The sequence below is a fragment of the Rosa rugosa genome, chromosome 1 (assembly GCF_958449725.1).
Source record: "Rosa rugosa chromosome 1, drRosRugo1.1, whole genome shotgun sequence".
NCBI lineage: Eukaryota > Viridiplantae > Streptophyta > Magnoliopsida > Rosales > Rosaceae > Rosa > Rosa rugosa.
The window spans coordinates 68,011,984-68,034,270 of NC_084820.1; the positions used below are offsets into that span (position 1 = coordinate 68,011,984).

Genomic DNA, 22,287 nt, shown 5'->3' on the forward strand with positions numbered 1-22,287 from the left:
AGTTCCTCTAGGGTCATGAAATGTAAATTGAAAAATTGTGACATGAAGCTCTTCAGAGTTTATACAATTACGAGGGCAAGAAGATCCTCAGAGCTATACAATCGAATATATAAACTCATCTTAATCCCCAATTATAAGAGGGCCTGAAGTTCCTCTAATTTTTTTTTCGATAATGGGGTTCAAACTACCTCCAGAAGCTGTAGTTCGAGGATGGACACCAAGTCAATGCCAGAAGCCTCTTGACTATACATTTCTTTTATAAAGAGAATTTGTCCAGAAGACAATATTACGTTCTTGTGCAATTTGAAGAGAGATAGAAGATTATCATGAACCAGACCAGGAGTTCTGTGTATTCTCTTCATTGATGGAACCAGAAGTTTCCATTATTATTTTATTTATTTGCTCGCATTCTATTAATTTCTTTTCTTTCATCAAAGTAATTTTTTTTATATGGACCAGCAGTCTGATATCTCGAACCTCCAAATTTCGAGTGTACATTTTTTGAACCAGAAGTTCAAAGTACCACATGGTAGAACCCGAAGTTCTAACAATAAAAACTCGAACCCGAAACTTCGAGTAAAAAATAAAAATTAGTTAAAAAGTGAAATCAAAACTTCACTTTAATTACCTCGAACTTGAAGTTTCGAGCATCAAATTTATTTGAACTTGAAGTTGAACATACGAAATCTTAGAACCTGCAGTTCTAATAGTAAAAAAAAAAAAATATTCGAACCAGAAGTTTCGAGTGAATTTTCGTATGTCAATTGATACGTTTTTTTTCTTATGCTTACCTAAAACTTTCTTATTGTTATCTTATAAGTGTACAAGAAGTTCACTCCACCTTAGAACTTGGAGTTCTAATTGTGCAGACTCGAGCCATAAGTCTCGAGTGAATTTATAGACAATTTATCATAAAGTTTTAATCTGGGTCAACCTCAAACCTGAAGCTTTGAGGGGATTATTTTGACACCAATTTAAACGTAAGTAGATATTTAACCGTTGGTTTATGACGAATGAGTACGAATATACCCCAAATTTGTGATCGTGAATTTTTGTAATTAAAAGAGATCAGAACCTGTAGTTTCTTGATCCTTAATTACATGAGGACTTGAAGTTCCTCAATGATCAAACTAACTAGATGACCATCTAAAGTCCTTCACTCATAAGTTATGGTCATGAAGTTTAAACTCGACATTTCAAATATATCATTTTGGCCAGAAGTTCAAAATGCATTTGATGTTAATCTACATCAAACAACAATACAATAATTGAACGTCATGTTTTAACTGTATAACACGGACCAGAAGCTTCGTGTATATCCTATGAGATTCACCGTTCAATTCTTGCAAATTTGATTTGTGTCATCTTCAAACTTATGTTTTGAGTGACTTTCAGGCAATGCAATTTTATCCATGGTATCCAGAAAACATTACTAAGGCTTATGCTTATGAGACCAATATAGCAATCATCTCAAATCTTACATCATCTGATTGATGGCTCCAGAAGAGCACATATTATTGTCTCTTTGCATCATGTGCCTCCAATATTACCAGAGATGTATAACCTCTCCCTCTCATGGATCTCATTGTATAATAAGAAAGCCGATTGATATGGCTATATCATGAAATGCCACCAGAAGTGGATCATGGTAAGAGAAAAATCAGGAGTCAATGTAAATACTGTCATAACATCCACACATGTGAGGAAATTGTAAATTGGGTGTGTGTCGCCTATGGTACACTATCTGATGGATGATTATCAAGCCACTTTTGAAAGGGCACTGGTCAAATTAAATTGTGTTGACTAATAAGAACATTGAGATTCATCTCACATGCCTGACGTCTTTTGCTTACAATAAGCAACTAAATGTTTCTAAATCCGATTATCTAGGAACCTGATGTTCCTTAAGAGGTTGTTATAAATTGAAAAATTGAAACCTCAGGTTTCTTGGATCTCCAATTATATGAGAGCCTGAAGTCCCTCCTCTTTATGACTACACATTTATATGTGACACAGAACTTGAGGTTCTCCACGTGATAAATTCACTTTTTATTTTGGATTGTAGTCTTTAACTCGAAATTTCGAGTATACATTTTGTCAACAGTTCAAAATGAATTTGACCTATTGCAATTCTCAATATTTCACAATTGATGTTTACTAAAGGTAAAGTAACATTCATATCAAGAGTTGTAGATCTTGATTTATGGCTCCAAATGAGCTACTATCATGTTACCGAATTTGAAATATTGTTGTACTAAGTGCCTCCTATATAGTTGGAGAAGTCTTTTTGCTATCTCATATATATTGTATCAAATTTCTACAGTAAATTGAGGCATATAATGTCATGAATCAGAAGTTCATTGAACCAAATACACTATTTTAGCTTTATCGGTTACGTCATCTTTATCTACCATGTTGCATGGAATCACTTACAAGTTCTGATGACTGCTAACCTTACTCACAAGCAAATTATTTATTTACCGCATATTTGCGAATTGTCACTTTAATGAGACAATCCTCCTGCCATGAGGGGGGAGAAAGATTGTTCCTGAAGAACGACATGAATTGGTGTGTGATATTTATCCACCGTCTCATTTTGATTTTGGGAAATATCTAAGCTAGTGATTTGATTATAGATAGTGACAAAATTATATGCTAAATGCAAAGACATCTGCTTGGGTTAAAGTCCCTGAGACCAACTATATTAATACAAACAATGTAGACTCCATTTGATTTGTGGGATGCAAGTGTATCTAATTGACATGGTTCTCCTGAAGAGAATGTCATTAAACAATATCACAGCTCCTAATATGGCTACACATACAAAGGGTGTAAGTACGCCATTAGGAAATGATGTCTTGGTGATACAATAATAAATCAATATGGTTGATGCTAATGGACAAGATATTTTTGACCTAAAACTTGGTTTGGTTCGCCACCAACCAATGAACATCTTCATTTCAAAGAAAGTGATAGATTTTTGAACGCATTTTTTTAAGCATGGTCAAAATAAGACAGTCTTCCCGCCGTTAGGGGGAGGAAAGACTACTGTCATTTGAATAACGGCGTGAATTTGTGTGGATTATATCCACCAGGTCTAAAGTTTTAAGCTCCCAAAACAGGGAAGATTATACAAGCCCTATAATGCTCATACACGAGATTATAAGTAAAAAGATCCACATTCGCTACATGACTCATCTATGAGAGATGATTGTCCTAGAAGTGACAATGTATGTCCCAGAAGTGGCATGAGTACCCAATATCAATAAGCTTATTATAGCTAATGCATGCATATAAGAATGTGTGAGATCTATGATTGTTGATCATCGATGATAATTTATATTTGGTAGCTACCAAAAATCTTTAAGGGCTGTATGGACGCTATACCACGTTTCAACATGAATGTCGACAAAGTATATTATTGGCCAAATTGGAAAGAGGCAATTCCAATAAAATTGAATATTTGAAACGTGATGAAATACTTGGACCTTTAACCCTACATGGTACAAAAGGGTATATATTTATCAAAAGTGAAGATAAATCACTATGACACAATGTCTATTTATAGAGATATGAGATTATGAATATCTTTCCTTATATGAATGACAAATTTTCTATAAATACAGTGTTACATATAGCTGTTATATTGACGAGAGATTTATGGCATGTTGTCATCGTATATTATGAAGATCTTAAAGACACATTGCTAAAAGCAAAATCTCAAAAGTAAAGTGTCATTATAAGCGTATTGCTTATCAAATCCTCAAGGGATTCAAGTACATGAATAATTCAAATGCAAGTCCATGAAAGGTTGAAAGAGCCTGAAGCTCACTCATGGAATCAAAGAGTCTTAAGCTAGCTCATATGTACTCATTCCGTTATAGCTAACGCGACCCAAATTGCCTCGATGAGTACTATGACAAGACTACGAAATCGAATTCGAATTATGATTATAGTGTTGCAACATATTCTAGCTTTCGCAAAGTTATGAATTATTTAGAGCTCTTGAAGAGCTTATATGAGACATATCAATACACAAAGATATTGATGTGTAGGTATGCCCTGATGATTTTTGAATGTTTTAAACTATACAAAGTTAAATGTGTCAATTTCATTATATTGTTTAGCTATTACTTCGTGTATGAATTTGAGCATATGAGATTGTTTCTAACCTTATCATATGAGGTAAAACTTATTGAAAATCGTCTAGCTTTGTTGGTATTGCTTAAACTTTGTAGGTATGAAAATTTGTGATAAGCCCCTATATGCAAAGCACACATGGTCTCACTTCAGTGATAGATACATCAAACTACTATACATGGTACATGTAGCTTATCGCATACATAAATGAGGCTTGCAACAATCAGGAGGAGACTCTTATCAGGGGGAGCATCTAGAAGCATGCTACCTAGGACATATGCGCATTGTGCTCTTTTTGTCATTCGACTAGGGTTATTTTTGTCCCACTGAGTTTTTGTTACCTGACAAGGTTTTTAACGAGGCAACAATAAGCGCGTCCAATACCATCATTAATTCATTGGTGGACATCCAAGGGGGAGTATTGTAAATATTATTATCTATGTGGATGTCCACGTAAATACTCATTAGTTATGTACTTTGATGTAAACCCTACCTCTATATAAATGAGGCTAATGAGACTGAATGAGAACACTTCTACTTCCTCCCAACTATTCTTTCTCTATCTTTTCCATACTTTATAACACCCACCACATAATGCATCTTTAATTTTGTTGTTATCTTTTCATTTGTCACTTCTATTAAGAACATAGCTTGAACTTATATATGGACAAAGATAATGACAGAAATAGTTAGAACCAGGGGAAGAACACATAACAATTTTTTTTGCAGATGAAGAAAAATTAGAACACATTACAATTTTTTTTGCAGATGAAGAAAAATTACAGTGGCAATTATTCAAATTAAATCTCATTTATATTGTTCAAGTCAAAGGGAACATATGGATATGGGGAGGTATAATTTGAAGGATAACATATATAAGTATATCCAAGTGACTCGTCGTGTATGACTACTATTAAACTAATTAACTACAATATTTTTATTCTGTAAGATATGATGACCTAACTTGGTCTAAGAAGTAAGAAGTATATATTTTTAAAACGAAGTGATCGATCATATATGACCAGTCATTCTTTAAGTAATTATATAGTTGATTTTCAAAGTTTTTATTATGACATAAACGTTATTATATGGTTGATAGCTGATATGATAGGATCTGGGAAAGGCAGCAGTGGATCTTGATTTTATGACAGCCATGGATTCTAGCAATTCCTATTTTTCTGATAAAAAAACTGTAATGTTGGTTTATTTATATCTATTTAGAATCCAGAAGATTAAGACTGTCTGCTTGACAGAATGTCGATCATGTTAGATAACAGTGGGCGTACTGTTGAAATTTTTTCTGATGTGAGTAGTTGTACTGCTACTACTATATATATTGCATTGATCTACAACTACATCGATCAGTTTCATTTCTTTATCAGTTTAACTATGCTTAATGTAAAGTCTATGAACAAAAGGCAATATATATATATATATATTGCCTAAAGAGATATATATATATATATATATATATATATATCTCTTTAGATTAAGAAATCCTCTAAATAATTGAGGTATTGACATGATGTGAGACTTATATAACATTAGTAGAGTATTGTGGAATTTAGAACATTACAAAAGTCGTTTAGGCGAGCGGTGAGGAGGAGCCCGGCGTCTAATTGTTTTAGCGGGAATTAAGCCGGCGCCTAGGTGTATATTTTATTACCCTTAAAGATATATGAAAATGAGCACAGTATACAACGAAAAACATTAAAATTAATTTTAAATATATATACTATCGTTATTTGTCAAAAATATAAACACAGATGAAGGGAATACCAAATTGTCTATGCTATGGAGAAAGGAACAGCAAAATAAGTCTATGGGGAAGCTTTAATATTCTACGTTGAAGCTTTAGCCTTGCCTCTCAGTTTGTTAATTGTTATGATCGAGCTCCTCATCAACATTAACACTCGCTAGATGTATAAGCGACTTCTCTGTGATCACAATCGACTATGTCTCATGACTCTCATCGCAGTGATAACACGTCTGAGTTTGGCCATATTGTGGAGATCGAGTTATTAGGTTTTATCCACCCACACCATCGTTTCCCCAAACACTCTCTACCGTGAAGCCAATAGTACTATTGTTGTTGTAAAAGGTGTTGTTCATGAGGATACTTACATTTTATTTTCTTCGAGTTTTGATTTTATATTCAGTAATCCTAATTCTAATAGGAATAATAATATATTGTATAAAAAGTTAAAGAAGAACAGAAACATATATTGTATCCAAAACAAAAGAAAATTTGGGCTGAAAGCCCAATTTACTCTGGGGGTTGATATGTACAAATAGTCCAAGTGGGAGTGAAAATAAGAAACAGAGCTATGAGAGGCTGTTATGATCAGAAAGAGACCAAACGACAGGAGCACCAACCGTCAACAGCGGTCAACCCTCTTTCAAAAATGCACCAACCTCCGAGCTCTCAAGCAAGTCCATGCTTCCATGGTCGTCCATGGCTTCAATTCGAACCATTCCGCTGTCGGAGAGCTCATTTTCGCCAGCGCTATGGTGATTTCGGGCACCATTGGCTATGCCCACAAGTTGTTCGATCATATTACTGAACCAAACACCTTCATGTGGAACACTATGATCAGAGGTTCAGCTCAGAGCCTGAAACCACTCAATGCGGTGGTGTTATATACCCAGATGGAGAAGCGGGGTTTGAGGCCTGATGACTTCACTTTCCCATTTATTCTCAAGGCCTGCACTAAGCTTTGTTGGGTTAAGATGGGAATGGGGATTCATGGCAAGGTTGTGAGGTTTGGGTTTCAGTCAAATGCCTCTGTGAGGAATACCCTTATTGATTTTCATGCTAAATGTGGGGATTTGAGGGTTGCCACCGCACTTTTTGATGGCTCGGCCAAGAGGGATGTCGTGGCTTGGTCAGCATTGACAGCAGGGTATGCAAGAAGAGGGAAGCTGGATGCCGCGAGGCGGCTTTTCAATGAAATGCCTGTTAAGGATTTGGTTTCTTGGAATGTGATGATTACGGGGTACACAAAGCAAGGGGAGATGGAGAGTGCGAGGAGGTTGTTTGATGAGGTTCCGAGAAGAGATGTGGTGACTTGGAATGCAATGATCGCGGGCTATGTGCGCTGCGGGTTTATTGAGCAGGCATTGCAGATGTTTGAGGAGATGACAAGTCTGGGTGAGAAGCCTGATGAGGTGACAATGTTGAGTCTGTTGTCTGCTTGCGCAGATATTGGAGAGTTAGAAATTGGGGAAAGGATACATTCCTCTCTTCTAGAGATGGGTTCTGGGGAGATAAGCATCATACATGGAAATGCGCTTATAGATATGTATTCCAAGTGTGGCAGCATTGAAAGGGCACTTGAAGTGTTTCGGGGGATGAGGGAGAAGGATGTGTCTTCATGGAATTCAGTGATCGGAGGGCTGGCATTCCATGGCCATGCTGAAGAGTCGGTTAATCTGTTTGAAGAGATGCGGAGGTTGAAAGTCAGGCCTGATGGGATCACATTTGTTGGAGTCTTGGTAGCTTGCAGTCATGCTGGGAAGGTTGAAGAGGGGCGTGGATATCTTAGTCTCATGAGGAATGAGTACAAAATCGAGCCGAACATAAAGCATTATGGGTGTATGGTGGATCTCTTAGGGCGTGCTGGGCTACTAGATGAAGCATTTGACTGCATTGAAAACATGGAGATGCAACCCAATGCCATAGTTTGGAGGACTCTTCTTGGGGCTTGTAAGGTTCATGGAAATGTTGAGTTGGGCAGACGTGCAAACGAGCGGCTACTTGAAATTAGAGGAGATGAGAGTGGGGATTTTGTACTACTATCAAACATATATGCTTCAAGAGGCGAGTGGCATGGGGCTGAGGAGGTGAGAAAGCTAATGGACGACACTGGGGTGAAGAAAGAGCCTGGCTTTAGCATAGTTGAAGCAGATGATAGTGCTCTCAAGCATTTTTGTTTCTATTCGAAATCTAAGTCAAACAGAGGATGTTAAGTCTCAGGTTGGTGTGTTTATTCTCTAATCTCAATATTATGAGTCTTCAAATTTGTATACATTGAAAATTATTAGAAAATTTCAACGTGTATAGCAGTAGCAGTAATTGTAGCCTTTGCTCTCACTTTATAATTTGTTGTGTCATTGAGTCCAGTATCATGAAGCATTAAAGTGCACTAATAAAATGTACTGTGTTTGCATTGTACCAGACTGAACTGGTTAAGGAAACTCGAATTGAGATACAATAATTGGTCAAGGAAATAAGGAATTGGATTACATTAATGCAATCTAAACATTTCATATGAAATTGAGAAACTTAAAATGTGGCACACAAGTCACACCAATTCAAACTGTCACATGGAAATACACACTAATTAACAAACTGATGCACACTAGTACACACACGTGTGTGCATCATTGAAATATACGATACTCAACGCCGAGAAAGGGCGGCAGCTGACATTAAGATCAAGAGAACGAAAATAACAATTGCCACGAAAGATCCAATCAAAGAGCCAGAGATTCGTTCGCAGAAGGAATTGAATTGTTGACAGATTGCGAACCAGTTTGCCTTGGCATTCCCCTTGTGTGCTAAGTACACAATAGCTGTGGCGGCCGAGGCACCTGCTGTCAGAAGAGCCAGCATTCCCTGCATAACGGTATGTTCAAATCCATTTCTGTTAGATAACTTTAAGAGCAAGGCATATTTATGGTATCTAAGATGAATGTTAAAGAAAAACTTGAGCAAACAATGACTGATGCTGCGTAGAAAACTATTTTAAGTTGGAAAAGTATGTTATCAAAAGTTGAATGCTAAAACATAATAGTGCAGCTTGATAATCATTTAGGACACCTTGAAAAATGTTTCATCTTTCCTTTATATTTTTCATATATTCGTCCGAAATTGGTATATATAAGCATATTTAGGCATGTTTTTCTTAAGGAAGGTAATATGGCATGAGTTGTTTCTCAAATTTGGTTCATGCATATGATGGATACAGCTTAAGTTATATCGATTGAACTACAAAAGTTCATTATGCGTGTGCTGTGCTATAGAGGAAAGAAAGCTAAGCCGATATAAAGGGATGGCATAATATTGACTGGCAGGTCTACTAGAGATGGCTTTTCTTAAGTTTGTAGTTATTACCGTGTCGAAGAAGATCAAGATTATTCTACTGTTCTTTGCATTGCTTCTTATGATGTGGAAGATAGAAAGAGCTAGGGAAAACATCAGATAGGCACATACGATGGAATTGGCAACCACAAAGAACCTGTCATCATAAGAAGTAGAGTTTAGCAATGTTAACCAAACATATCAATATGAAAACAGAATTTAAACTCAAATGGTCGGTAACACATACGTAAATGTTGGAAGATCATCATACTCAGCCCTAAACTGAAGGAACTGTGTGAAGAAAGGAAGTCTTTCCCTGGTTGTTCCCATAGCTATAGCACTCGCTAAGGTACCAAGAAAGGCGATTATCCTTAGAATGAAGTCGAGTATCGCTGCCCCTCTGTTCACCCCGCTTCTTGGTGTTGAACCGATTTTGGACTCACCAATCTCAATAGCTGCTGAAGCTCCCTTCATATTTCTCTCTGGATTTAGTTCCTAAACAAACTCTTGTGCTTTCGATGTGTTTTTGAAACTCGGAGCTGTGCATGGAAGAGCATGGTCCTAGCGGTATTTATACATGCACTCTCTTAATTCACCAATAGGCTGTTGTAGTAGCTTTTGGTAGTCTTCATTGACTATAAAAAACCGCAAAGTAAGGTTTTGCGTCATGATTCAGGACCATATCAGTTGTAAACCCCAAAAGAAAATAGAAAAGTCTCTTCCATCGAGGACTTATCACATGATGAACAGAGTTTAAAAGACTACCTAATCGTACTTGCTTTGTTGTTCATATATTTTAAACCAATAATGAGATCACCACCTCATCCAACTCCACCAAATTTCAGGCCCCAAATTTGGCATAGCACTAAACGACCATATTGGGAACAAATACATATGCCTTATCTCTGATAAAGCAGATCAAAAGAGGAACCTTATCACTTGGAGGGAGCTTGTGAAGCGTGAATAACAATGGGGGCAGTTGGACAAATGGTGCTAGCTTGGATCTTGAATGTTGGTTCTCTGTTCATAACAGTGTCGATTTTGTTATTAAAGAGTTGGTATGCTTTTCGTGTTTATATTCTCCTTTAGTGGCAAAAGCTATCCCTAATGCTGGAAAGTGGAAACGAAACCAGATTCAGATTGCTTCTCTCTCTAATCCACCTTACCCGTTTATATGCACTATGCTTTTATATGATCATACCAAGATTTTTCAAATCACAGCTTACAATGGATAAACTTTCTATTTGTATAAGGGCTGCATGCAATTCCCGACTCAGCTTAAGAAGTTCCATGAACTACATCCTTCGTATAGTCTTAATGTTCTTTATGCACTACACTTCCAAGTTCCAAACAAGAATTCTTTCCGGACTATAGTTCAATATAATGAACCATAAAGGAAAATTGATGTAACAAATACATTGTTACCACGAAAAATTAAAATAAACTAAGCCGAAATCTGTTTGAACAACATAGCATGTCCAACACATTCATCTATGTATATGTTTGCATCCGTACCTGAAGATTGCATATGCTACAAACAACCATTACAGGCTAGTTTATTGTACAACATACGTAGTATATACATAGGTATCGTCCGATACATACGTACTGCCAAAAAGGACACAAGCTACAACAACCTATAGCTAATACGTGATTACGTACTACAACCATCATTTACACTGGCTCCTTGCTTCCACTGTAAACACTTCAAATCCACAACGTCCTCTATGCCATGCAGGAAAAATTTCTCTCTGTCCTCATCGACGACCTCATTCTCGCTCCCCTGATCCCCTCCACATAATAATAACAGTTGATTTTGGTCCACCTCCCACCACCGTCATAGAGCTTTCCATATGGATCGATCACCGCTACCTCAAGTTTTCAAGAATGCAACTTAACAGAGTAGTAGTTTAGGTACCAATTGATTCTTTATTAAACTTCAGCTACCAAAACTTGCATTCAGTGATAATTCTGGTATTATTCGGAGATTTTCCCCTAAATATTAACACAGCAGAATGGTCGCTCTCTATTTCTTCAATAGCCAAAGATGCTCAGATCCTTATTGATAGCAAACGCCACCATTTAATCCTTTAGGAAGAATGAATGAATCAAATCCTTGTTACCCCTGTTTGGCCTTGGAATACTTTTGCCTAGAAAATCCACTTGCAGAGAGAAGCTTTGACAGGAAACCCTTGCTCCTGTTTGCATTGTCCTTGTCACTAGAAACTCTTAGGTTCCTTATGAGAGACCAATGTGTCTCGAAGTCTGGCTCATAACCACTCTGTTGCATTGCTTGCATAAGCTCTGAGACCTTTCCGAGATTGTTCTCTGAGCGATAACTATTAATTACACATAGATATATCTTCCTGGTCACTGTTTCACCTGCACAAACCATATACTTCAAAAGCCTTTCTGCCTCTGCTGTTTTTCCATCTCGACAAAAGTTATGGACCAGAATGTCCCAAGTGTCGATGCTTGGCTTAAGATCTCTATCCAACATCTCAGCATGAAAATCCATAGCTTGCTCCAGATTACCAAGGGCACTGAAAGAGCTGATGATGGAATCATAAGTGGTAGAATCTGGAACATTCCCTTTCTTCAGCATTATGTTCAGAAGATTAACTGCTTTGTTCGGTCTTCCATACAAGCAAAACAGTTTAATTAGATTATTATAGTTGACATTTTCTGGAATTAGACACTTCTCTACCATCCTGTCCAGAAAATTTTCAGCTTCTTGAATCCTACCACGAGAAGAAAGACCCTCAACAATCGCATTTTGAATCATTGAATCATGAATCCGGCCTCTCAATTCCATTTCTCGACTCAATTCCAAGGCTTTCTCAATCTCCCCAATATCACACAGGCTGGTTATAACTTTTCTCAAGTTGCGGTTGCTTGGCCTGAAATCCTTAGAGATCATAGTGTACAGATGATCCACAGCACTCGACACATCTTTACATCTACAAAACCCAAGTACAAGAAAGCTGTAAGTTACTTCATCAAGTAGCAATTTCTTCTCTTGCAAATGCTCCACAACCTTCTTGACAAGCAAAGTATTCCCGGTTGGGAAAATATAGAATAGCAGAATATTGTAGAAGCTAAGATCATAAGGATCCCTTTGTCCAATCATAAGCTCAGTCAATTTCCATGCATGAAGAACCCTACCTTCCAGACACAACAAACGCACCAAATTGCGGTAAGTTGAGAGTGAAATGTTGAAACTTTTTCTTGCCATTACACAAAGTAGCTCCCATACTTTCTTCAAGTCATTAACCTTGCAAAGACCCTGAACCATAAAGTTGTAAATTTCAGCATCAGGAGGTATCCCATTTAACAACATATTCTGTAGTAGAGTGGTTGCTTCTGTAACTTTCCCTGAAATACAACAGCCTTCTATCAATGCATGATCTAGAGAAAGTAGAAATGAAGATTTCTCTCTTAGACCAATCTCTTTCAAGTTAACTGCTTTTCCAAATCTATCAGCCTTACACAACTGAGGAATTAATTGGACAATAACATCCAAACATGGGGCCAAATTTTTAGCCAGCATACTGTCTAGCACTGTAAAGGCTACCTGAAAATTCTTGTCCTTACACAATCCTCTAATAAGATTGTTATAGGCCATCCGATCCAGGATGCCACCACGCTGTTCAAGTTCTTCTAACAATATGCTTGCAATTCCTGTACAACCTGTAAGAATAAGCTTGTCTAGGATCATATTACACATATCTGACCTCAAGTCTGGATAGGATATCAGAATGCTTTCAAGAAGCTGCACTGCTTCTCTTAGCATTTCTTTACTGCAAAGACATTCCATCAAGGCTTTACAATCTTCCGACCCTGGTAACCATCTCTCATTTTGAGCAATATTCCAGCAAGCATTCAGCTCCCTCAAGTTTCCCTTCTTACAAAAACCTTTTACTAAAGCAGTGTAAGTCTCGTTGTTGATTTTCAGATGCCTTTCTATCATTCCATTCACTACTATCCTTGTATTATATGTCAATCCTTTCTTGCCGTATGCTTGGGCAAGAAAGTTTAGAGTTTCTTGGTCTAGCTGACTTACCAAGTGAAGCTTTTTATCTACAATGCTGGTGATTCCCTTGGTATGTAAATGGGATGCAGAAAGCCCTTTCAGTAAGTCGGAGATCATAGACAATGACAAATCTTGTCCCCACCGGATCATTTCATCTACCAAAACCAATGCACCCTTCAAATTTCCAAGAGTGCATTCTTTCATCATAAGAGAGTAATAATCAGGTACCATGCAATCTTCTAGGATCCCAGTGACTCTTTTCTCATACTTATCCAGGTCTGTATCCAAATAAAGTCCATTCCCAAGATCATCATAAAACTCTGTTTTAGCAAACCCAACATCATTATCTCTCTTCAATGTCACAGCTAATGGCTTGAAACCCAGAACCATAAATGCTTTGGATAGCGGATCCTCACCTGAAGAGTTTTGAATCAGTCCATGGCTTGCCATATCAAAAACTATCCTTTTGGCTTCATCAAATTTTCTAACTTTACAATAGCCTGCTAAGAGAATCCTGAAAGTCGACAAATCAGGTGTAGTCCCCCTATCTACCATCTCATCAAACACCTTCCCAGCATGCTTCCACATACCCTCCATAAATACCCCGCTGATAAGAGCATTATAGGTACATATATGGGGGTTTAGGTGTCTTCCCAACATCTCTGATAGGTAAACAAAGGCACTTTTAAGTTTTCGTTCACGACAGCTCCAGCCAATCATGATTCCAAAGGTTACCTCATCAGGATTGAAGCCTAAAATTTCTAATTCTTGCAAATATGGTTCTGCCCTTCTTGTCCCAAAATTGCTACAAAGAGAATGCACAATCCTATTCCCAGCCAAAACTTCTGGGGCACACTTAATCTCAGCATAGAAGCTCATCAAATCATCAAAGTCCTTCTTCTCACAATATCCATAAGCAACTTCATTTAAAACTAAGTTGCTAGGCATGAGTTCGAAAGCCATAGCCTTCTTGACAAAATTTCTTGCCTCCTGAATCTTTCCATCCCTGCAAAGCAGTCTAATGACACCCTCAAATGTGGCCTTCTTCACATCTCTCAAATCAAAACCCATTTGTGCCATATCACTACAAACTTGAAACGCCAATTGGGTCTTCCTCATTCCCACCAATTGATCAAGTAGAACACAACAACACTGCAATGATGGCACTACACGCCCCCTAATTCGATCATATACCGAAATGGCCCTATCTAACTCACCAATACCAACATACCCTTCAATCAAATCACTGTAAATTTCTTGACTATCCAACGAAACTCCTTTACTTTCCATTGTGGAAAGCAAGAACTCAACTTTTCTAAGCAATCCCACTCTGACAAGCATTGAGGCCATGACCTCACATGACTGAGGTTTATGCTTAAAACCCTTAATGTTTTCACTAACCCACTTGAAAATTCCCCACAAAGACTCAACCTTTCTAGCTTCAAATCCAACTTGCCCACACTGCAATTCAAAACCCAGTAATAATTCAAGCACATCTTCGGGTTTCGGCTCCAAAACCCGCCTAAGCCTACGAGTTTGTTCAGGCACTAAATCAGAAATCTCCAAAAGAAGGTCTTTTAGAGAAGCATTGGCAAAGTCTTTGCCTTTACTCTTGTCAAAATACTGGGAACACCTCAAAATGACAGATTGGGCTATACCATTGAAACAATTGGGAGATGAATCTATTTGGGTGTTGGTATTTTGTGTAGTTGAAGATGATGGGGATGAAGAAGTTGTAGTTGAGAAGTGGTGGTTAGTGGTGAAGAGTGAGAACAGAGAGTAAAGAGAACCAACCTGTTTGATGTGAGGCTTGTGGGGTGAACAGGTACACAAAACTTGAAGCATTTCATTGCATAGAGCTATGGTGGTGCTGCTTCGTCTCATCTATGTAAGGCTTTACATGTATATGTACTAGTAGCTTTGGTCGTTCTGGGCAGAGTTTGAGGTTCCTGTCGATGCGCCTCTGCTTTCTTTTAATAAATTGTCAAGTAACACTGTTCTGATGTTAGTGTCCATCGAACCCCTTACCCTCGGCCGTTAGTTTCTACCAATTTTCTTTTCAAGTGTTGCATAAAAATTAATAATACGGGTTTGTAACTAAACGAGACATACAATAGAACGATTAGTTAAATAAATTAAAGTAGTTTTGTATTGTTCACCACTTTGGTTCAGTCGATGATAAGCAGATTAAGCACATCCTTTTACTTGACTTGAGTTAGTAGGGTTTCTCATCCACAAGTAGCAAATCGCACAAAATTAAACAAAGAAAAAAAAATTTATGGAGATGTTAAAATTGAAAGTTCAACAACATAATACATATATTTTTTTCACGAGAAAAGTTCAGTCACCGTCCCCAAACTATGCTGCCAAGGCCAATTTGATACCCGAACTCTCAAAAGTATCAATGTGATATCCAAACACGTATTTTGACATCAACGTGATACTTCCGTCAAAAATTCCTAACGGCTCCGTTATTTGATGACGTGGCAAGCACGTGGAGACAAAAAAAAGAAGTTAAAAGACCAACTTACCCTTTTGTTTTTGTTAATTCATTTTTATTTTTATTTTTCTTTTTCTTTTCATTTCTTCTTCTTCTTCTTCTTCTTCTTCTTCTTCTGTTCTAACTAAACCTCCGCACCTCCGAAGCAAGCTCCGCCACCAGCCACCAACCACTCACCCCAAAATGAATTCCGATTTCGGCCTCGAACGTGAGCTCGGCCCCGACCACAGTTACTGCCCCCAACATCAAGAATATCACGTTACATGCAAATGCAGCAATTTGACAACTTCTAATCCAATTCAAATTGAGAAAACAAGAACAAACAATTCAACTTCTAATCCAAAATTTCAATCTCCCATCTCCACTCCCAAAATTGGAATCCCACCTGCAACAATCAACAATTCTCAACGATTTGGCCGGAAAAATCAACCAAAAAAAACCAAGAACTCGTCAGTTATTGTTCACGCCACTGTTCACACTCTCAAACACCTTCAAATCTTCCTCCACCGATCATGAAAAGCTGCAAGAGGTTAGGGATGAAGGTTAGCTTCGACCCAGCAACAAAAATCCCAAAGAAATCCGGTCGGAACCCGCCGGAAACCGGAGATCGAAGGAATCTCCGATTTCCCCCTTTTCTGGAAATCCCTCTTCGATTTCTTCTCAAATCAAGGCTACCAAATTCAGAAATCTTACCTTAGATGCAAGAGGAGGAAGAGAGGATCCTCTAATAGCCGGTGATGAGGCCGGCGGCGGTGATTCCACCGGAAATGGGTTCCGGGTCTGAAGAGAAGAGAAAGAGAAAGAAGGGGGGGGGGGGGTCGGTTCTCCCGAATTCACTCTCTCTCTCTCACCTTTTTACACACTTTCCATCAATTCCTACCTCTCCTCTCACTCCTCCAATCAAAATTTGCAGAAACAAACAAATGCGAGGCCGAAATGAAATGAAGCACATCAAATGAACCGAATCGACCACAAATCATAAAAGAAAAGAAAAAATCGCAACCTAATTCCAGTGCATCATCATGAGCGTAGAAACGAAAACATGTATGGTAAGAGTGAGAGAGAGAGAGAGAGATGGAGGAGCTCTGTGCTTTGGTGTTTTTGGGGTTTAGGAGTCGCCGATCAGGGGGGGGGGGAGAGAGAGCTTTGTGTTTATTTTTATTTTTACTTTTTAATTACTTAGTAGTGAAAGACTATTCTGCCCCTGATAAAAATATCACATAGGACCCACGTGTTTGCCACGTCAGCAAACAGACGGCCTCGTTAGGAATTTTTGACGGAAGTATCACGTTGATGTCAAAATACATGTTTGGGTATCACATTGATACTTTTGAGAGTTCGGGTATCAAATTGGCCTTGGCAGCATAGTTTGGGGACGGTGACTGAACTTTTCTCTTTTTTCACTCAAGAGGTTAGCGGTATATACCAAAATTGATGCTCAATAACCTTGTTTTGTAAGAGTAACAAAATGGACTGTGCCCTTGCTTACCTATGCAGTAAACGCTATTCTGCATATCCAACCGAGGTTAAACATATCGAAAAAGCGAGGCTAAGTATACCGAAAAATGCTATATGCTTTCCCAATCTTGTGGAAACTAATTCAAAACTTTTTCTCAAAAAGGGGGGGGGGGGGGGGATTGTCGAAGACCATTGGTTAGTGTTTCTACAAAATATCTTAATCTTCTTTTTAATATTAAATTAATTATGCCGAAATAAGATGTTTTAGAACGTGCAATGCGCATAACAAAATATTACATCTCATTGCATTCTAAAAATCTTGAATTTTAAATTTTAAATAAGCATTAGATGTCTAAGGGTTAATATTATAAGCATTGCATCTTAAGAATCTTGGATTTAAAAATGAGGACATCCACCTAAGGGTTGGACTAATTCTGGCTGTGATCTTTATGAACGCCCAAGGGGCATTCTCATGTGATGCAACGCCTAGTAAAGAGTTGACTTTTGATTAGCTTAATTAACCTCTCCAAACGCAGATAAGAAGCTCAAGCTCTCTCTTTTCATCATCAATCAAGATCTTCAACTGTAATTAAGCTTCAAGTTCAATCTCAGTCGTCTCTAAAGCAAGGAATTGAAAGGAATAGTAGGCGGATCGAAAATGAATCAGAACCTGAGTGCTCTTATGATCGGTTTGGCGGGTGCAACGATCACCTTGTCTGCTTATTCTCAGACTGTGGTGTCTTCAACTCAGTGCATCACAGTCGGCCTCCTCGTTCTCATGTTTGGCTTGATTGTCAAGGAAGGTTTTATATCCTTTTAGCTCCATCATCGATCTTCGATCTCCCCGAGTTGGTTTCATTTTCTGGCTAATTTCCTAGTTAGGATTGTATCTTTGCTTTCCCTTATGAATGAACAAATTCTGAGATGGATTTAATGGTGGATTTGTTTAACCTGTTTAATTTAGATGCACAATTTTATTGGAGATCTATATGTATGTTTCATTTCTTAAATAACCAAGCAAAATTCCAGGGATGCATGTCTCCCAAAAATGGAATAGTTTTTGTGTGAAAGTGGAGATTGGTTTGGACACGAGAGTGGTGATAAGGAACAATGGCATAAATACACATGTGTTGTAAATCATTATGGCTATATCATGTAAATAGATATAGGGTAAATCATTATGTTGTTATAGGCTTACCCTTTCCATGTTTTATGGATGACTTTAGGAATCCTTGTTTTATGGAGGACTTTAGGGGTCCTTGTTTTATGGAGGACTTTAGGCTACATGTTCCCTATCTTCCACTATATGTAGTCCATTTCTCATCCATGTTATGAGGAGAAAAACAGAAAATACTACACTTATTATCTGCATCTAAACTCTCTCTCTCTCAAGTTCTTAGAAGCAAAGCTCTCTCCATTTTCTGAAACACTTTCTATGTTAGTTTTACAACACGTTATCAGCACGACTAGCTCTAGGATTCGGATTGCCGATCGACAAGAGAAGAGGTGAATAACTCTTGGGTTGCAGAAAAGAAGAGGTTCATCATTCAATCAACATCAATCTACCAGCTCTACAACCAAGTATGTTTTTCCAAGCAAAAACAGATTTTACTGTTTCAGTTTACCTTCTGTCCTCTGTGTTCCCGTATTTATTTAAAATAGTAATTCAACTCCAAAATTCACCAAATTTTGTATGCTAGAGCCTCTGTGTGTTTACTGCATCTCTATAATTTTTCATATTTTTCTGGGTTGTTTTGGTTGGGATTTTGGTTTGTTTTTCGACTGCTATTCAGTAGAAGCTGCAATCACGATTTATGACTTTTATTGAAGCATCTAGTTTAACTTAATCATCTATGAGAGACACTTATTTCTCTTGCACTATAATTGGCATAATGGAATGAGTAAAAGGAAAATCAATAGCTTTTTAATTTAGCTATTAATTCATGTATATTGTGACAAATATCTATAAATACTTGTTTGGACTTTGTGATAATGATACATCTTTCCTTCATTATTTATTATGATAATGTTTTGTGGTGTTACCTGCTCATATTAAATTTAAATATTTTACCCGCTTAAATTCTTTGCATTAGAATATATATGTGCGGAATGCAGGTACTTAACGAACCGGAAGTTCACACACATAAACATTGAACCAAAATTTCATACATAAATATTGAACCAGAAGTTCACATATAGTATCGAACCTGTAGTTTTGACAACACTGAAATATTATGAATCTTTCCAAGTAGGCTCACCCAATTCGATGTGATGTCTAGGCAAGATACAATGAGGCTGTGTACTTAAGAGAGCCTCGCTCCACCCAAACCTCATACTCTTACCTGGTCGTATTTAATTGGAGTTACCAAAAGGGTTGAGTAATAACTTTTCATTCCTTGGCAGACCAGCTTGAGCCCAGCAGGCCCACTCTCCCTCTGAGGGACCTAGCAGCCCAGCAGGCCTCACACACCATTTAAATTACGCATGAAAGGCCGGGTCACAAGCCCGCAGACTAAGCCCGATAGGCTTCACTATCAAGCCCATTCCTTAGGCTTCACACACCAAAATGATTTGATTCTACTGAGATTTGAACCCAGACAATGTACATGTCATTATGGCTATTGCAAATAAATTCACCATATTTCATATGTGTAATTAATTGCCAGAAGCATTTATTCACATAATTGTGTGACAATTAATATGTTATATTACTAGCATGCAATTAATGTCTCAATTGATTTGTGATTTCCATTTATTCAATTTGTGAGATATTATTTCAATTTGCTCTATTCAATATTATTGTGTTACTTGTCTAAATTTTCGCACTAGAATATATGTGTAGAAAATGCAGGTACCTAATGAACTAGAAGTTCTAAATGAACCAGTAGTTCATACACATATCGAACTTGTAGTTTCGATAATGCCATTTAAGAAACTTGAAGTTTCCTTCATAAATTCACCACACATGATAAAACCAGTAGATTTTACATGTTTAATCCGATTTTTCATACCATGTTATAGAACCTGAAGTTCCTATTAGTTGCTTATGGACGATATTACCCAAAGCACTAAGATTATTTGTTCCTTTCCTGTAAGAAATACCAAATCTCAACAAACTTGACTTTGTTTCTTTGGAGGTTTCCGGAAGAAACTATCTAAAGTGGTTCAAGATGTGATAATTCATCTAACTGCAAAGAAGATGAGATCAACAATCAATGCTAACAATGTCGTCATTGAGGCTTTTAATATGAGTGCCATAATTTTCAAAGGAAACATATGGAGAAAACACTCCAAGTTGAGTATCCGATGAAGAGGATACACAGATTCTTTGGGTCGCTCTAGAAGAGCACTTTCACCATCAAATGACCATTTTCTTGCTTGAAGCAAGACATGATTGGCAGAATGAAATTAGCCCATATGACCGTCTGCCACTTGGCCAAAGCCCAAGAGGCCATGTAATCAGGCTCCACGTGGCCAAGGCCCACGTGGTAGGAACCATGATGCCATAACTCAGCAAGCCCGAGTTGAAAGGAACACTGGTCCGGCCCGCTGCCACCAGAATCGATCAGCATGATCTTTGTTATCAATGTGGAGGAATTGACTGCTGGTCCCGCACCTGTTGTGCGATAGCCTAAGCAGTAGATGAGTATTACGCCAGTCGCAGAACTCGAAATACCAACTTTATTAAAGGGTCATTTTCTATCGATTCCACACTAGAGATCATGGATTTTCAGGCAGTTACTGAACATACCGAGGATTAGAACTCGAAGACATGGGTATAATTGGCCCCTTGTGCCATATCTATTTCATCTTAATGAATGAAACATCTTCGGATTTTGGTGATTTATGTTTTCAATTATTTTGGATTATAGAAATGTGGTTATGTTCGAATATATTTAATTCAATAAACTTATTCATACATGTGATCCATTGAATTAAATAAATGAATAGGCATATTCTGTGGGGAAGTTTGTTGTCCGGTTAAAAGTGCTATTACGCACACCATACTCCGAGATCGGAGATATGTTTCAAACTTATTGCCCATGCATACCTCTGTGACAACCATATCAGGCCAATCCAACCTGATAGAGGGCTATGGCAAAGCCCACTTTATGTTGTCCAATGGTACTGAATTTACCATTAATGTGGCCTTATATTCTCCACGTTCCAGAAGAACGTTATTGAGTATTAAGGATATTCGAACCAACATTTATCACGTTGAAACCCCTAAGAAAAATGAGTGTAATATCTTTGCATAACCTCTGAATGTGCGGCCAGAAGCGTATATTGGAGAAATTGAAATTTGTTAGCCAGAAGCTAACCAATTCGAGCAACTACTTGCTATGGCATGACCATTTGGGACACCCAGGTCAAAGTATGATGCACCGTATCCTCAACTTATCACACGGGCATCCCCTTCTGAATAAGGGTCCTGTGTTTAGTAACACATTACGCCAAACTTGCTCGTTAGGAATGTTAAACTCTAGACCATCATGTGCAAAGACTAGTATATACACACACCATTTTTCTGCACAGAATGCAAGGAAAATTTGTGGACCTTTCCAACCACCATGCGGACAATTTAAATATTTCATGGTTGTGGTTGATGTATCGAGAAAGTGATCACATGTTACACTATTGTCCACAAGAAAATGCTGCTTTTGCTAAACTCTCGCCCAGATCATGAAATTGTGGATCACCACTCGGATTATCCCATAAAGTCCATAAGACCTGATAATGCCGGAGAGTTTACAGATTGTCACTTTGATGAGACAGTCTTCCCGCCGTTAGGGGGAGATAAGAACGTTACCGTTCCTGATGAACGACGTGAATTGACGTGGAATGTCCCCACTATGTCTCATCTCGATCCCCGAACCGCACAATGCGATAGTGAAGTGCGGAGAATTCTAGATCTACAAAGTGTAGCCCAAAATATGCCAGACGCTTTCTCTGATCTAGCTAAAGTGACGAGATCACATATACCTGCTGCAAATGTGCCTGCAAGAATAGATGTCCCTGTAGGACGCGTTGTCCCGGATGGACGAGGTACGACCATGGCGGCTAACCAGTCAC

The 22,287-nt window shown here is 38.0% G+C and overlaps 3 protein-coding genes across 3 annotated transcripts; 1 reads left to right on the forward strand and 2 right to left on the reverse strand.

The window, feature by feature from the left end:
- Window positions 1–6,454: 6,454 nt before the first annotated feature.
- Window positions 6,455–8,290, forward strand: LOC133726373 (pentatricopeptide repeat-containing protein At5g15300). Its single transcript, XM_062153903.1, has one exon. The coding sequence runs from the start codon at window positions 6,481–6,483 to the stop codon at window positions 8,107–8,109; it is 1,629 nt and encodes a 542-aa protein (XP_062009887.1). The 5' UTR covers window positions 6,455–6,480; the 3' UTR covers window positions 8,110–8,290.
- A 62-nt stretch (window positions 8,291–8,352) lies between these two features.
- On the reverse strand, window positions 8,353–10,651 carry LOC133726374 (casparian strip membrane protein 1). The gene is made up of 3 exons (XM_062153904.1): window positions 9,471–10,651; window positions 9,257–9,380; window positions 8,353–8,758 (listed from the first exon to the last, which is right to left on the reverse strand). The coding sequence occupies exons 1-3, from the start codon at window positions 9,695–9,697 to the stop codon at window positions 8,543–8,545; spliced, it is 567 nt and encodes a 188-aa protein (XP_062009888.1). The 5' UTR covers window positions 9,698–10,651; the 3' UTR covers window positions 8,353–8,542.
- Window positions 10,652–10,752: 101 nt separating this feature from the next.
- LOC133726372 (pentatricopeptide repeat-containing protein At5g15280, mitochondrial) lies at window positions 10,753–15,243 on the reverse strand. The gene has a single exon (XM_062153902.1). The coding sequence runs from the start codon at window positions 15,138–15,140 to the stop codon at window positions 11,343–11,345; it is 3,798 nt and encodes a 1,265-aa protein (XP_062009886.1). The 5' UTR covers window positions 15,141–15,243; the 3' UTR covers window positions 10,753–11,342.
- Window positions 15,244–22,287: the final 7,044 nt, after the last annotated feature.